This window comes from Panulirus ornatus, chromosome 50 (genome assembly GCF_036320965.1).
Source record: "Panulirus ornatus isolate Po-2019 chromosome 50, ASM3632096v1, whole genome shotgun sequence".
NCBI lineage: Eukaryota > Metazoa > Arthropoda > Malacostraca > Decapoda > Palinuridae > Panulirus > Panulirus ornatus.
This window is the reverse complement of record NC_092273.1, coordinates 13,278,791-13,293,779: the sequence shown is the minus strand read 5'-3', so window position 1 is coordinate 13,293,779 and position 14,989 is coordinate 13,278,791. Positions and strand designations below refer to the sequence as shown.

Sequence of the window (14,989 nt, the reverse complement as noted above, 5' to 3'; positions counted from 1 at the left end):
TAAACCTTTAGGGAGGGTAGTACAATTATATAAACCATTAGGGAGGGTAGTACAATTATATAAACCATTAGGAACGCCAGCATCATTACGTAAACCATTAGGAACGCCAGCGATTATCAACACTTACATATACTCAGTATACGCAATGCAAGTCTAACATAACATATGTACAATGACTCTTTCGCTAAATATGTGGGATTCTACACATCAATGATTTCTCTTCCGTTTTCTACGCAACGCGCAACTGTGGTGGCCTTGTTGTTGACGGAGCCATGTTGCCGTCACCCAGCATCTCGCCTCCGCCTTCTACGCGTCCTGTCTCAATCATCAACAAATAAAACGGCATGCCATAGCTCGCAGAGACACCTATAAGGACGCACACCTTCATTTACTAATGCATGGAGGCCGTAGGAGTTGATGATGTAAATATGAGGGCCGGAATTTATTATGCAAGGTGGGGGTCGCGCTTTCTGACACGATATTGTACGAAATGCTGCTTCTCCTCCGTCGCCGCCCGTCACTAGGATGATGGACATCTTTCCTTTAAATTCTATTCTTTCAGTCAGAAAAAGGACATCTTTCCTGTAAATTCTATTCTTTCACTCAGAAATGACTTTTTTTCGACTTAAGTCCTCAAGTCGATAGACTTTTCGATATTTTTTTGTTTTATTTAGACATTTTCCCCTCACGAAATGAATATTTAGGGCCAGATATATTAAATCCTTTTCCTTTCACATTGGTTGGGCAATTTTCGACTTATATAATCAGATGCAGCAAATTGGTCTAATATCACTTATCAACAAATTGCTGTTTTTGATGTTAGCTATAGAAAAATTACCCTTTCGATAATAAATTACTGATTGTTAGGAATATAAATTTTTACTTCGCGTGGAGAAACATGGAAATTAAATGATAAAAAATCGGTAAAAAAGTTTTATCGAATTACCGAAGAAGGTCGAAAAAAAAAGTAATTTCGGATTAAAAAAAACGAGGGAGGTAAGCCAAGACAGGACACACCATCCTGTCGTGGCTGATAACTTGAGCACGACAATACGACCTTTGGGCATGACGGTACGACCTTTGGGCATGACGGTGCGACCTTTGGGCACGACGGTACGACCTTTGAGCACCACGGAACGACCTTTGGGCTCGACGATACGACCTTTGGGCATGACGGAACGACCATTGGGCATGACGGAACGACTTTTGGGCATGACGGTACGACCTTTGAGCATGAGGCAACGACCTTTGGGCACGATGGAACGACCTTTGAGCACGACGGTACGACCTTTGTGCATGACGGAACGACTTTTGGGCATGACGGAACGACCTTTGAGCACGACGGTACGTCCTTTGGGCATGACGGAACGACTTTTGGGCATGACGGAACGTCCTTTGAGCACGACGGTACGACCTTTAGGCACGACGGAACGTGATCAGGTGATCTAACGCCAAGGTCGTACCGGTACGACGTGTTCAAGGATAGCATCGTATTACCTAAAATTGTCGTCATGTCGTTGCTCGAGTGTCGTACCGTCCAGCTCAGTGGTTTTTAAGAAACGATCAAAACATAGACGGAAACCTCACGACCAGTAACAATTACCGAGAACATATATATATATATATATATATATATATATATATATATATATATATATATATATATATATATATATATGCCTCCCGAATTCAACAAACAAACAAACAAGCAAAAATACTAATATTCTTACTATTGATCGACTTAAGTCATAAAAATTCTCCTAAAATAAGACAACCTCCTTGAGAGGTTATAACTTAAACGTTAAAAATGTTATATATATATATATATATATATATATATATATATATATATATATATATATATATATATATATATATATATATATATATGGCACATAGCACATTCGTTAGTCCAACCACACGATGAATGTTATCGAAGTTTATAATTCATACATAACTATACAATATTGTCATTGTGGCAAACTACCTAAACTGCTGTTGGAAGGGCAAACTAATCACAGTAGGAAACTCTTAGAGTTGAAGCAGCGAAAATCACTCAAACAAGTGAACCACTATTTCTTCCTTGTCGTTATGTATCTATCTATACACGGAAAACTGCACAATAAAGACTTTTCATACAAATAATTAAATCAATCTAATTACCTTGTACGTAATGTAACATGAACATGGATATTCTACTCAAAGAAATCGGATAAATCAAAGAAAATTGAAGCCTAGTGATATACGAAATCCCCCTCACGACGCGTTGAAGGAATCATTGTGTACAATTGCCCAGTTGATATACTCCACTTACCCTGGTTCCTGTGTTGGGTACGTACGCAGTATACCATCACGTAAAGGTATGTATCTTCTCCATTATCAGTCAAATAACACGCGTCCAGAGCGACACTTTCACTAGCAAAATAACACAAGTATTACCTCGCAATGTTTGAGGACTGGCGGTGGCGCATCGCCAGCGACGCCCGCAGTAAGTTTCAGTGTATTCAAGAGGTGCTGATCAGAGACTACAAAGATGGAAAACTTTGGCTGAATCAAAGTGGAATAGTTGTGGTCTAAAAAAGATGCCAGATACTTTCACAATAGTGCCATCTATCGACCCAGCGGTGAATTATTAAGTTTGACGAAGCGACGCTGTTTTTATGTTAATGTTAGATTACTGCCCATTAACCTTAACATTTATGAATAACTGATCATTTCTTACGAATTCTCTATATTTTTTTGTGTCAACTTTATAGATAAAATCGATACACATTTTTTGCACAGTTATGCTTATCTTCCATCGAATTTCTTGCTTTCATTTGCTTTAAAATCTTTGTTTTTGAGTACGTGTTGATGTATATATATCTTTTTTTGATGGTAAACTGGTGGCACAATTCGAAGGCAATCAAGAGAGAGAGAGAGAGAGAGAGAGAGAGAGAGAGAGAGAGAGAGAGTCATCAACGTGAATATCTTTTTCAACATTTACCAAAACGCTTATCATTTTGATATCTCATGTAACACAATAGGACGCATTATTTTCAACTAACGTTGACAAAATGATGAATAAAAGATATAATAAAATGCGTTTTCATATTATTTTCTTTTTTCAAATCTACATAACAGTCAACTCGTACATAGTGTTGAGTTTGAATAAAATGTTTAAGCAATGCGCTGCAAGCACTACAAATATTTACTGAATATTCTCGTCTTTGAACTCTAACATTTACTTAAAAGCACCAAACGACGTAGTAACACATTCGCTTCATTTTCTGAATTCATCACATACTACAACAGACATTAAGAACAGTAACATGTAGGAATATGAATTTAACGTCAGAAGAATTGATACTGTTTCGAATATTCGACCATACATATTTCGAACAATATGGTTCGAGATGATGAGGATATTCTCCTACCCTCCCTACACAAGGAGGCAAGGAAGCAACAGGGATTCACTCCTTTGTTTGAGTACATTGAAACGGCTTCGAAAAGCAGTATTTCATTTGGCTCCAGTCACAGACACAGAAGTCCACATCAAGGCTTTGCCCTAATCTAAATATAAAGAGAATTATGAAAAGGAAAGAGAAAAGACAAGGGAAAGAATTTAAGAATTTTTGAGAGAGTAAACAGTTAGTTTTTCCATATCTTCTAGGTAGTCTGTCCTATTACAAGATTCCATAGTTATATATAGAGTGTATGAGTTTATGTATGTGTGTTAAGGTAACAGACATGCAAAATGAACACCTCACAAAATCAGTAACTGGAAGGTTTATATCTATTGTTACCCCTTAAGTGTAAAAACAAAACATGCACATGAGAAATGGCTGAAACACTATTGGATGGCAAGGTATGCAGACACCGGACAATGTGTCATTACAACACTCTTGTTTCGATTCTTATTTATAGTGTAATTTATATCAACAATTAAATTTACCGTTCCTTGTCGAATCTCTGAAGATTTATCTTCACTCTCTTCCAACAAGTGACGCAGAAACGAGATATGTCAGTTACTGCTGCCCGTTGTTAATAATCATCCACCGCTTTGAACATTTCATAAGTCCGTTGGGTAAACAAACAGACTACCAACGCCATCTGTACGTGGAGAGGTGTCGCGTTCGTTCGTTTATGCGTTGGTTTACCAAGAGGTCCCAGTTAGTAATATATCAGCCCTATATTGAGGTTTTATGTCTTTTGTTCTAAGGTTGTTTGGCGCTAGTTCGTATATGAGTTGCCAGTTAGCCTAGCATTATTGCATCGTTTCCCCCAAATTTCTTTCGCTTCGACGTTTATGGGACAACAAAAAATTTCGAATAATGCTCGAACCACTTGTTCGAAACGTTCTCATTTCTCAGTGCAGGGAAAGGATTCGTCACAGAAGTATACAACAGCTCTACAATATAAACAAAAGAAGAAGAACAATTTCTCCTACCTTCCTGTGGTTTAAGCGGATGTTTAGCCATCTGGAGCGCTTGGAAAACTGGATCCCAGACTTATTTAAAGCGGGAGGAGAAGATCAGGCTCTGAGTCGGCTTCTGGTGTCGTCATCTGGTCGACTCGCCCGTGTGTTATAAGTCGCTTGTGGTGGGAGGCAGCTGGTAAAGCCAAGCCTCAGGAACATATCTTGCAACACTGTAGCTTCTTCCGTTACTTTAAACAGACCAGTGATACTTAAGAAGTCGCTGTGGCTGGTTTATGACCAAGAACTTTATAATAAATAAAGTTGGGGAAGTCAATAAACCATGTCTCACTGTAGTTCAAACACGAGGTATAATACTAAAAGCCTTGTAGTATTTACAACATTTTATTATAATATCATTACCTTATATCACAATATAAATCCGTAAATCAACTCCAATAAACCTTGGTAGGAATAACAACCAAATGACTACTTCAAGTTGCCCTACGGCGTTGGGATGGGTGAGTGGGTGAGTGAGTGGGTTTGCCCCACAACGTGGAGGGTAGGCCTGTGGGTGGTGTGGGGTTGGTGGTGTGGGTTGGGCATGACACACGGCGTTACATCGTTACTCACTCACACCTGAGGGAGGAAAGGGGCTGCGGCCTTATGGTGTTACGAGGCGCCCTTCGTGGGGCGTTACGCGAACCACCAAAAAAAAAGAAAAGAAACTAAGTGATCACCCGCACAACTAGAATGTGGAACACCGTGACGTCAGAGGCAGTCGGCGATCACAATGGGATGTGTTCTGCCCAGGGTCTGTGATTGGCCAAGCTATCTGACTCTTAAGATCACTCATTATATCATCCTATTATGACTGTATGATCAATCACTCACTATATCATCCTATTATGACTGTACCTTCCTAAAAGGTTGATCATACACATAACTATGGGCTAACAGGATGCATTTCTGAACACAGTAAATGACAATGATAATGATATCATTTGTAAAACTTTTTAAACACAACAGGAATATAACCTCTCGTATTCCCAACTGAGCCAATCACCCAAAGCAATTCCACGAGGGGCGGCAGTTAGGTTAGAACCAGTTCAGTCGTTGTGTTATTTAGTGGATGAGAGGATGGAAGGAGAGGGGTTGGGAGGGTGTGTGTAGGGTGGATGTGGTCATATAACGATCGTCGACCTCTGTTGCACCTGCCTCCTGTGGTCTTGCATTGGTTGAGGGCTCCCGGTCCATCGTGAGGTCACACCCACCCACAGGGCTGACCCTCCGCCTTCACCTGGATGACCTTGTGGGCTCAGAGACAAAGTCAGGTGAGGTGGGGCGCACAGGGGAGAGGGTTGAGTGGGGGTGAGGGAGGGAGCGGAGCACTTGCCTCACCTCCTCTCCCATCCCTCCTCACTCTTACTACTCCCACACCAACTCCCCAACCCAAGGCCGCGTTGTACAAATCCTCTTAGGAACTAAAACACCCAATGGATAGGAGGCTATGATGACAGGACTTGACGAAACAGACAACGTAATGGGATTTACATAATCAACACCTTGTAGTCTATGTATATATATATATATATGTAACAAAATCATCATTGAGTGTGGACTCACACTAAGGATAAATTCAATAGGGGCATTATATATATATATATATATATATATATATATATATATATATATATATACATATATATATATATATATATATATATATATATATATATACACTCTTTTTTTTCTCTCACTCGTAGACATCAGTTATTATTGGCCCTGTGGTACAGAGGGGATGGTGGCCCCTCTACAAGAACCACAGGGGAAGGTGGGGCGACCAGACCCTTAGTCAATACTAGTGAGAATTATACAAGTCCTACGAGGGATTAGGCTGACGTGAGCCATTACCCTTGTCACTAGTACTGCTGTAACCCCGTTATGGCACCGCTGTTCCTGTATCTACATGATGGCACTGCTGTTCCTGTATCCCAGTTACGGCACTACTGTTGCTGTAACCCAGTTATGGCACTACTGTTGCTGTATCTACACCACGGCACTGCTGTTCCTGTATCCCAATTACGGCACTGCTCTTCCTGTATCCCAATTACGGCACTACTGTTCCTGTATCTACATCATGGCACTGCTGTTCAAGTATCGCAATTACGGCACTACTGTTGCTGTATCTACATGATGGCACTGCTCTTCTTGTATCTACCTGATGGCACTGCTCTTCCTGTATCTACCTGATGGCACTGCTCTTCCTGTATCTACCTGATGGCACTGCTCTTCCTGTGTCTACCTGATGGCACTGCTCTTCCTGTATCTACCTGATGGCACTGCTCTTCCTGTATCTACCTGATGGCACTGCTCTTCCTGTATCTACCTGATGGCACTGCTGTTGCTGTATCTACATAATGGCATTGCTAATGTATCCTGCACGTGGTCTGTTCTAGTCATGGCACTGTTTCTGTTTACTGTATCCTGTTGGTGGGCACTGTTATCACTGTATCCTGGTAGTTGTGACACTCTTCCTATTGTATCTTGTTGGTGGCACTGTTCCTTCAGCTGTACTCTGATGGTGGCACTGTACCTACTACTGTATTCTGGCAGAGGCACTGTTCCCTCAGCTGTTCTCTGGTGGTGGCACTGTACCTACTACTGTATTTCGGCGGTGGCACTATTCCCTCAGCTGTATCCTAGTGGTGGCACTGTACTCACGGCTGTATCTTGCTAGTAGCAACGTTTCTACAGCTGTATCTTGTTGATATTGTTTCCACAGTTATGTCTTGGTTATGGCACTGTTCTTATAGCTGTATTCTGGTCGTGGTACTGTTCCTACAGTTGTATTCTAGTGGTGGCACTGTTCCTGCAGCTATATTCTGGTGATGGCACTGTTCTTGAAGCTATACCCTCTTGAGGGCACTGTTTCTTTAGCTATATCCTGGTGGTGGCACTGTTTCTTGAACTATATCCAGGTGATGGCACTGCTCCTACAAGTATACCCTAGCGGTGGCACTGTTTCTTTAGCTATATCCTGGTATGGCACTGTTTTTAAGCTATACCCTAGCGGTGGCACTGTTCCTTTAGCTATATCCTGGTGATGGCACTGTTCCTTCGGTTATATCTTGGTAGTGACACTGTTTCTACGACTGTACCATGAGGGTGGCACTGCTTTGGCATCTGTGTGGTGGTAGTGCCACCATATGTCACATGACCTCCACCAGGCTGGCCTCGAGTGCCACAGCATCTATGTCTACATTATCATCCTTCCTTCACTAGTAATACACACTACTAATAAGTATATATCACATTCGTGTCTGTTAAGTACATTTTATGTATGTATATACTTCTACCATATGTCGATACGAAATGAATATAAGTGGAACTTAACTAAAACTCTAAGGCTTTAAAAAATCATATCTCCATAATAATCATAAGTTACCTTCCTTTGTGATACATGAAAACCTCGCCCTGTCAACGTTCAGTAAGGCTTACAGAGTAGCATCAATCGCCATGCAGTCAAACCAACCAAAAAAAATAGACAGTTGGGTTGGTGGAATACCTAACCATAGAAGAACATTGAGGCGTCTGTACATCATCAACAGCTCACTGTATTCTTGCAACACCAACCCCCCATCACATGGAATTACATATGAACGATCATCATATTTCCTCTGTGTGGTGTTCTCTGTTCGCCTCGCTTGCATACGTAGTGTTACGACAACAGAATGTGAGGAGATGGTATAAGAGTCGGTTAGTATCATAGATCCTTGTTCTACCGATCCTAATATGAGGCTTATTGACAGTGGTGGCTAAGTGTGAACTGTGCATTCGCTCAACGCGATGGTTCCTTAATCATGATTGGTAGATATAGAGTCTCGAAGCATCTGACGAGTTGGTGGTGATTTCCTCCAAACTTCTGTTGACACTACATGGGAAACTGGTTGGTCGGTCAGTCGTCAGGTATTCCCTTCATATACTCTAGCTTGGCAGTGGCTGTCAGCTTCCACCATCACACTTGACTTGCTCACTCAGACGTGTGTTATCGAAACCAGTTCAATCCGGGCGAACTATTGTTTGATTCTCTCGTGTGTGTGTGTGTCTGTGTATCTCGTCTGATACATAGTATGAAATAATCTCTTGTGAGTTGCTTTCTGGTATATACGAGAGGTGTTTCCTGGTATATAACGTGCCATTTTCTTTGTTATATTCCCGTCTGGCTGAGTGAGTGGTGTGGTAATGTTGGGGGCGCGGTATATATATAGGACGACCTGTTTCGTGTTGACATCCTGACGAAGGAGAACAAGGGACGGTCTTGGGGTACCACGAACGTAGGGTAAATTCCTCCTGTGTTGTCTGGTCCTGGGAGACGTACGTGTGTCAGAGGCCGACATGGGCGTCGTCAGAGAGCCTCGCTCCTCACCTCACAGTCAATGATAGACAGAAGTAAATAGCCAATAGTCATAGGAGGACAAAGGACATCCACGGAAGTCATTAGAATTTCATAGATTTTGGTCTCGATTCGAGTCTGGCTTCATTGCTAATAACAGTAGAGTGATGCATATCAGAACTGTGACTGCTAATGACATGCCTTAATACCGCCTGGTCACCATCAACACATGATGAAGGTTCGGTTCATAGCCGATAGCATGCATGGATGGTTGCTATGTGGTCTGAAAGTGGCGCCTCCTAGATGTAGGTTAAGTGGGAAGCCATTCGAACATTTGACTTTTGCTGGGTCTGCTGTGGGCCATCTTGCTCTTGTAATCAACCGAGGGCCACTAGACTCAGCTAACATCATTGCTGGATCTAGTTAAGAAACAATCTACAACCTTTGAACTCTTGTTTATCAGCTTCAATAACCGTATAGTTCGATCGCATCAAGTACGGCCACATATACAACCCTAAGGAACTGCTTAAGTCTTCCGATCAAGATGGAGATCTGTTCTTCAGATGTTCTCTCATACGATCTCTACAATGAAAAGGAACAACGGTTGGTTGATTTCCATCGTCTTTTAGTTACGTCTGTTTCGTTGGCAATGTTTTGATTCACTTATAAGTCATCGATCGCCCGACGGGACTTGGGCCGGTTCTCACCGGTGTTTACCTTACATATAAGTGGTAAGGCACCCGTCCAACATGTAATGGCAGTTAACTGTTGTTCTGGTGAACAGCGTAGTTTTCCCTGTGCGTCGTGAGCCTTTGATGTCGTAACGAGGTGGATATTCCACACTGGTGAGTCCTGGGACAGATAACGAGAAGGATACTCACACAACTCGGCATTTGGCAATGGATCAACAACGCATTCAACCTTCAACAATAGCTATTCTATTTCACAGATCAAGGGGGGGGGGGGGGGGCCATTACGGTGGAAGATCATAGCCCTCTGGCTGAAATGATGGATTTACCGTCGGCGTTTGGAATACACCTTAGCTACGAGGCCCCGACGGCTCAAGATAGCAGATGGTGATATACAGGAAGCCGTCTCTTGACTCTGCAGTACTGAGGTCAGTGTTACCGATGAGGAGAACGCCCTTCGACGCACATCAGGAAGAGGACGTCAGGAGACGCAAGAAGTGGCAGGCAGGCAAGTCCGGTTTATCTAAAGGAACCAGATTCCTGGACGAACTTTGTGGATTCGACAAGCGAAGGTAAGGGGCATTGTGAGCAAAGTTGGTCCTGGTCCTCCATCGAGCCAGTGGCTGCTTCCTGCTGTCTTTAGGACCCAGACAGTAAAGACTGTGCAGCAAAGTTTGGCCTCAGGCGCACCAAGACTGCAGCAGTAATCACCAGTTCTATCATGGTGGATGCACCAAATTGCCTGCCTGGCCCCTCCCAGACCTTTGTTTTTTTTATCCCCTGGCCAGTCGCTCTTTGCTTCACTCTCCAATACACTCCTCAATAGCAGAGACCTTCTTGATTTTCTCGATATATTACTTAAGTACCTACCTCCACTGCTGCTGCTGGTGGAGGAGCTCATGATGATGGTGATCATGACGAAGGTGCTGCCACCTTCGGATCTCTTCTCTCCAACATGGCTGTACAACTGTGAGAACTTTTTCAAGGACGCCTTCACCAGACTTGCATCCTGGAAAGGGTCGGGTTACCTGGAAACTGTCCTTTGGGGTCTTGTTAAGTAGGGCTGTGCTATTTCCAGATATGTAGTAAGGGGGGTCGACCAGGTGGTGGTGGAGGAGGATATTCTAAAAGGATCCAACACCACAACTAGAGCTTGTTAGGGTTGGGTACGTTTCTTCCTTTCTCTAAAATCCTGTCCAGATCGGCCACACCAGACCCTAACCCCACCAGGAGAAGCTGTGCCATTGTAGCGTCGTACCAGAAAGGATCGACTCCCTTTCTCGTGACACTTCCAAAGGTGACTGGAACACTCCAGGATCGTAGCAACATCTTGATCAAAAGGATCGACTCCCTTTCTCGTGACACTTCCAAAGGTGACTGGAACACTCCAGGATCGTAGCAACATCTTGATGATCAATCCATGTAATTTGCCTGGACTGTGTCGACCTGGAGAGGACGCCATCTCGTGCCATATCCAACCTGGTCATCAGCCAGTCTCAGGATGGTAGAAGACAGCTGGAGCTCCTCCCTCCCCCACACTGGTCAGATGACCGCTAGTCCTCGGAGGGAAGGTCCGAGACCCTGAGGACACACCATCACTCCTCACCTTTAAGAAGAGTGGAGCTGCTCACTCACTCGAGGCCCTGACGGTGGTGGTGGAGGTCGTCCTCGAGGATGCTTGTGATCACAACTGCTGAGAACAACTCGAGAGAGGACGGATGGTCGAGGGCTGCCAGATGGTACGACTAGACCAGCAGTATGGTGGAGGCTGCCAGATGGTACCAGTAGACCAGCTGTATGGTGAAGGCTGCCAGATGGTACCACTAGACCAGCAGTGTGGTGGAGGCTGCCAGATGGTGCCACTAGACCAGCTGTATGGTGGAGGCTGCCAGATGGTACCAGTAGACCAGCAGTGTGGTGGAGGCTGCCAGATGGTACCACTAGACCAGCTGTATAGTGGGGGCTGCCAGATGGTGCCAGTAGACCAGCAGTATGGTGGAGGCTACCAGATGGTGCCACTAAACCAGCTGTATGGTGGAGGCTGCCAGATGGTACCAGTAGACCAGCTGTATGGTGGAGGCTGCCAGATGGAGCCAGTAGACCAGCAGTGTGGTGGAGGCTGCCAGATGGTGCCACTAGACCAGCTGTATGGTCGAGGGCTGCCAGATGGTGCCACTAGACCAGCTGTATGGTGGAGGCTGCCAGATGGTACCAGTAGACCAGCAGTGTGGTGGAGGCTGCCAGATGGTACCACTAGACCAGCTGTATAGTGGGGGCTGCCAGATGGTGCCAGTAGACCAGCAGTATGGTGGAGGCTGCCAGATGGTACCACTAGACCAGCTGTATGGTCGAGGGCTGCCAGATGGTACCACTAGACCAGCAGTATGGTGGAGGCTGCCAGATGGTGCCACTAGACCAGCAGTATGGCGGAGGCTGCCAGATGGTGCCACTAGACCAGCAGTATGGCGGAGGCTGCCAGATGGTGCCACTAGACCAGCAGTATGGTGGAGGCTGCCAGATGGTGCCACTAGACCAGCAGTATGGTGGAGGCTGCCAGATGGTGCCACTAGACCAGCTGTATGGTCGAGGGCTGCCAGATGGTGCCACTAGACCAACAGTATAGTCGGGGTTGCCAGATGGTGCCACTGGAGCAGGAGATGGAACACGATGGAGAGACTTGATGTATGGGTTGGTGGGGGTGAGAGATGTGGGGAGATAACACCTAGAGTTGGGTGGAGACTGTCTCCCCCGGCAGCCTGGGGGAGAGGTTGATGGGTGGGGGAGGAGAGAGCAGGAACTTGAAGGTGACGCGGAACTGGTGAGACATGATGTAATACAGGAGGAAGTTGACGGCACTGTTGACCAAGGCCAGAAGATCCATCACCTCGCCCCAGTGCAGGTAACACTGCCTGTGGGCGCCAGAGCCAAGGAAGGGAAGGTGCCACGTTAAACTCACCATCATGCCACTCATTACCAGTGTGTGTGTGTGTGTGTGTGTGAGAGAGAGAGAGAGAGAGAGAGAGAGAGAGAGAGAGAGAGAGAGAGAGAGAGAGAGAGAGAGAGAGAGACAGAGAGAGAGAGAGAGAGAGAGAGACAGAGAGAGAGAGAGAGAGAGTCTTATGCTGGTGGAGTCTTATGTACTACTGTGTATAATACCAGTTCATCCCCTACAGGTAAATGCAACCTGATCTTAATCATCTTAAAGACATGAAACACTTGATGCTTAATCTGAGTTCTGATGGAAATGATCATGATCATGGACTGAAAAATTAATATGAAAAAAAAAGAGTATCAAAGTTTTTATAAAGGCCTAATTCATAACACTACTTTGAGAGCATCAAAGTTTTTAAAAAGGCCTAATTTATAACACTACTTTGAGAGCATCAAAGTTTTTAAAAAGGCCTAATTTATAACACTACTTTGAGAGCATCAAAGTTTTTAAAATGGCCTAATTCATAACACTACTTTGAGAGCATCAAAGTTTTTAAAAAGGCCTAATCTATAACACTACTTTGAGAGCATCAAAGTTTTTAAAAAGGCCTAATTTATAACACTACTTTGAGAGCATCAAAGTTTTTATAAAGGCCTAATTTATAACACTACTTTGAGAGTATCAAAGCTATAAAAAGGCCTAATTTATAACACTACTTTGAGAGCATCAAAGTTTTAAAAAGGCCTAATTTATAACACTACTTTGAGAGCATCAAAGTTTTTAAAAAGACCTAATTTATAACACTACTTTGAGAGTATCAAAGTTTTTAAGAAGGCCCAATTCATAACACCACTTTGACAGCATCAAAGTTTTTATAAAGGCCTAATCTATAACACTACTTTGAGACCATTATCAATTGGACAGGGTTATAGAGGCATATTCTTGTAATTCATCAATAAAAACCCGCCTGATGTGTGAAAAGACATTCTGTTCATTTTTCTCTCATATATTTCTCTCATATATTTTTTTGTTGTTTCGTTCATTCTAGCTGTCCACTCTTCAGTCCAGGTCTAATCTCTTTTATATACGTGTCTCTCACAGTCATTCATGATTTTGGGAGTCTTATCTTTTGTTCCTCTCTCTCTCTCTCTCTCTCTCTCTCTCTCTCTCTCTCTCTCTCTCTCTCTCTCTCTCTCTCTCTCTCTCTCTCTCTCTCTCCTCTTTTTCTTCCCCCCCCTCTCTCTCTCTCTCTCTCTCTCTCTCCTCTTTTTCTTCCCTTCTCCCGTCTGTCAAGTCTGTCTGACTCTCTCTCTCTCTCTCTCTCTCTCTCTCTCTCTCTCTCTCTCCTCTTTTTCTTCCCCCCTCCGTCTGTCTGTCTGTCTGACTCTCTCTCTCTCTCTCTCTCTCTCTCTCTCTCCCCCCCTCTACTCACACCCACCTGAAGAAGGAGTGGCCGTAGATGCCCGAGAGGAGGGAGAGGACGCCCTGGGGCAGCTCCGTGGCCAGGAAGAGGAGCAGCACCGTCAGGAGCATCCTGGTCGTCTTCTCCGTCAGCTTCTCCATGCGGGGCAGCTTGCGCTCCGTCTCCATCGAGGGCGTGCCCATCTTGATCAGGTTCTCCTGCGCCGTGGCACAAGGTGGGCCGGAGGAGGGCGAGAGAGAGGGATAGAGAGAGAGTAAGTAACACACTGAGGCTAAGTCACGTCTTAGGGGAAACGTCCTGTCGTACGTAGAGAGAGAGAGAGAGAGAGAGAGAGAGAGAGAGAGAGAGAGAGAGAGAGAGAGAGAGAGAGAGAGAGAGTAACACACTGAGGCTAAGTCACGTCTTAGGGGAAACCTCGTATCGTACGTAGGGGGGGAGAGAGAGAGAGAGAGAGAGAGAGAGAGAGAGAGAGAGAGAGAGAGAGAGAGAGAGAGAGAGAGAGAGAGAGTTGAAACACTAGACTCTCACCACCATCACCTCTTCCTCCTCCTCTCTCATGTAATAGGAAAAAGAAATGTAACAACACAAATTGACTCATATAATGGGAATTACCTCGGCTGATGAAATCTAATGGAGTTTTCCCAGAACGGAGTCTCGTAACTAACCCATATTGACAACATTAACAAAGTCATCTTAACGACATAGACAGACAGAGAAAGACCACGTCCAAAAAACAGTCATAGACCATCCCCCAAACAGCCAAAGACCATGTCCAAAATCAGTCACAGACCATACACAAGAACTGCCTTAGACTACACAAGACCACGTCTAAAATTAGCCTTAGATTACACAGGACCACGTCTGAAACAGCCTTAGACTACACAGGACCACGTCTGAAAACAGCCATAGACCACACAAGACCACGGTAACATAATTTGATAAGTATTATTTCAGGGATGAACTAAGATGGGCGATCATTGGTATGGTGCCAGAACTACAGTAAGATGTCTATATTTGGACCATTGTTATCAAGATGTATAATAATATTAATGGTGTACAGTACTGTTCACTAACCACTAGCTCCAACCACAGCAATGTGCCAAATGCTTGGGGAACACAAGGAGAAGCTAGATAACAGATCTGATGGTCTATG

General features: G+C 44.2%; 1 protein-coding gene across 1 annotated transcript in view; it reads right to left on the bottom strand.

Annotated features, from left to right (window-relative positions):
* Positions 1–4,788: 4,788 nt before the first annotated feature.
* LOC139764606 (G-protein coupled receptor dmsr-1-like) overlaps positions 4,789–14,989 on the bottom strand; it is a 186,958-nt gene continuing 176,757 nt past the window's right edge. Inside the window, exons 6-7 of the mRNA XM_071691450.1 lie at positions 13,852–14,033; positions 4,789–12,390 (exon numbers count right to left, since the gene is read on the bottom strand). Of these exons, the coding sequence (XP_071547551.1) occupies positions 12,204–12,390; positions 13,852–14,033 (369 nt within the window). The 3' untranslated portion in view covers positions 4,789–12,203. The remainder of the gene's footprint in view (positions 12,391–13,851; positions 14,034–14,989) is intronic.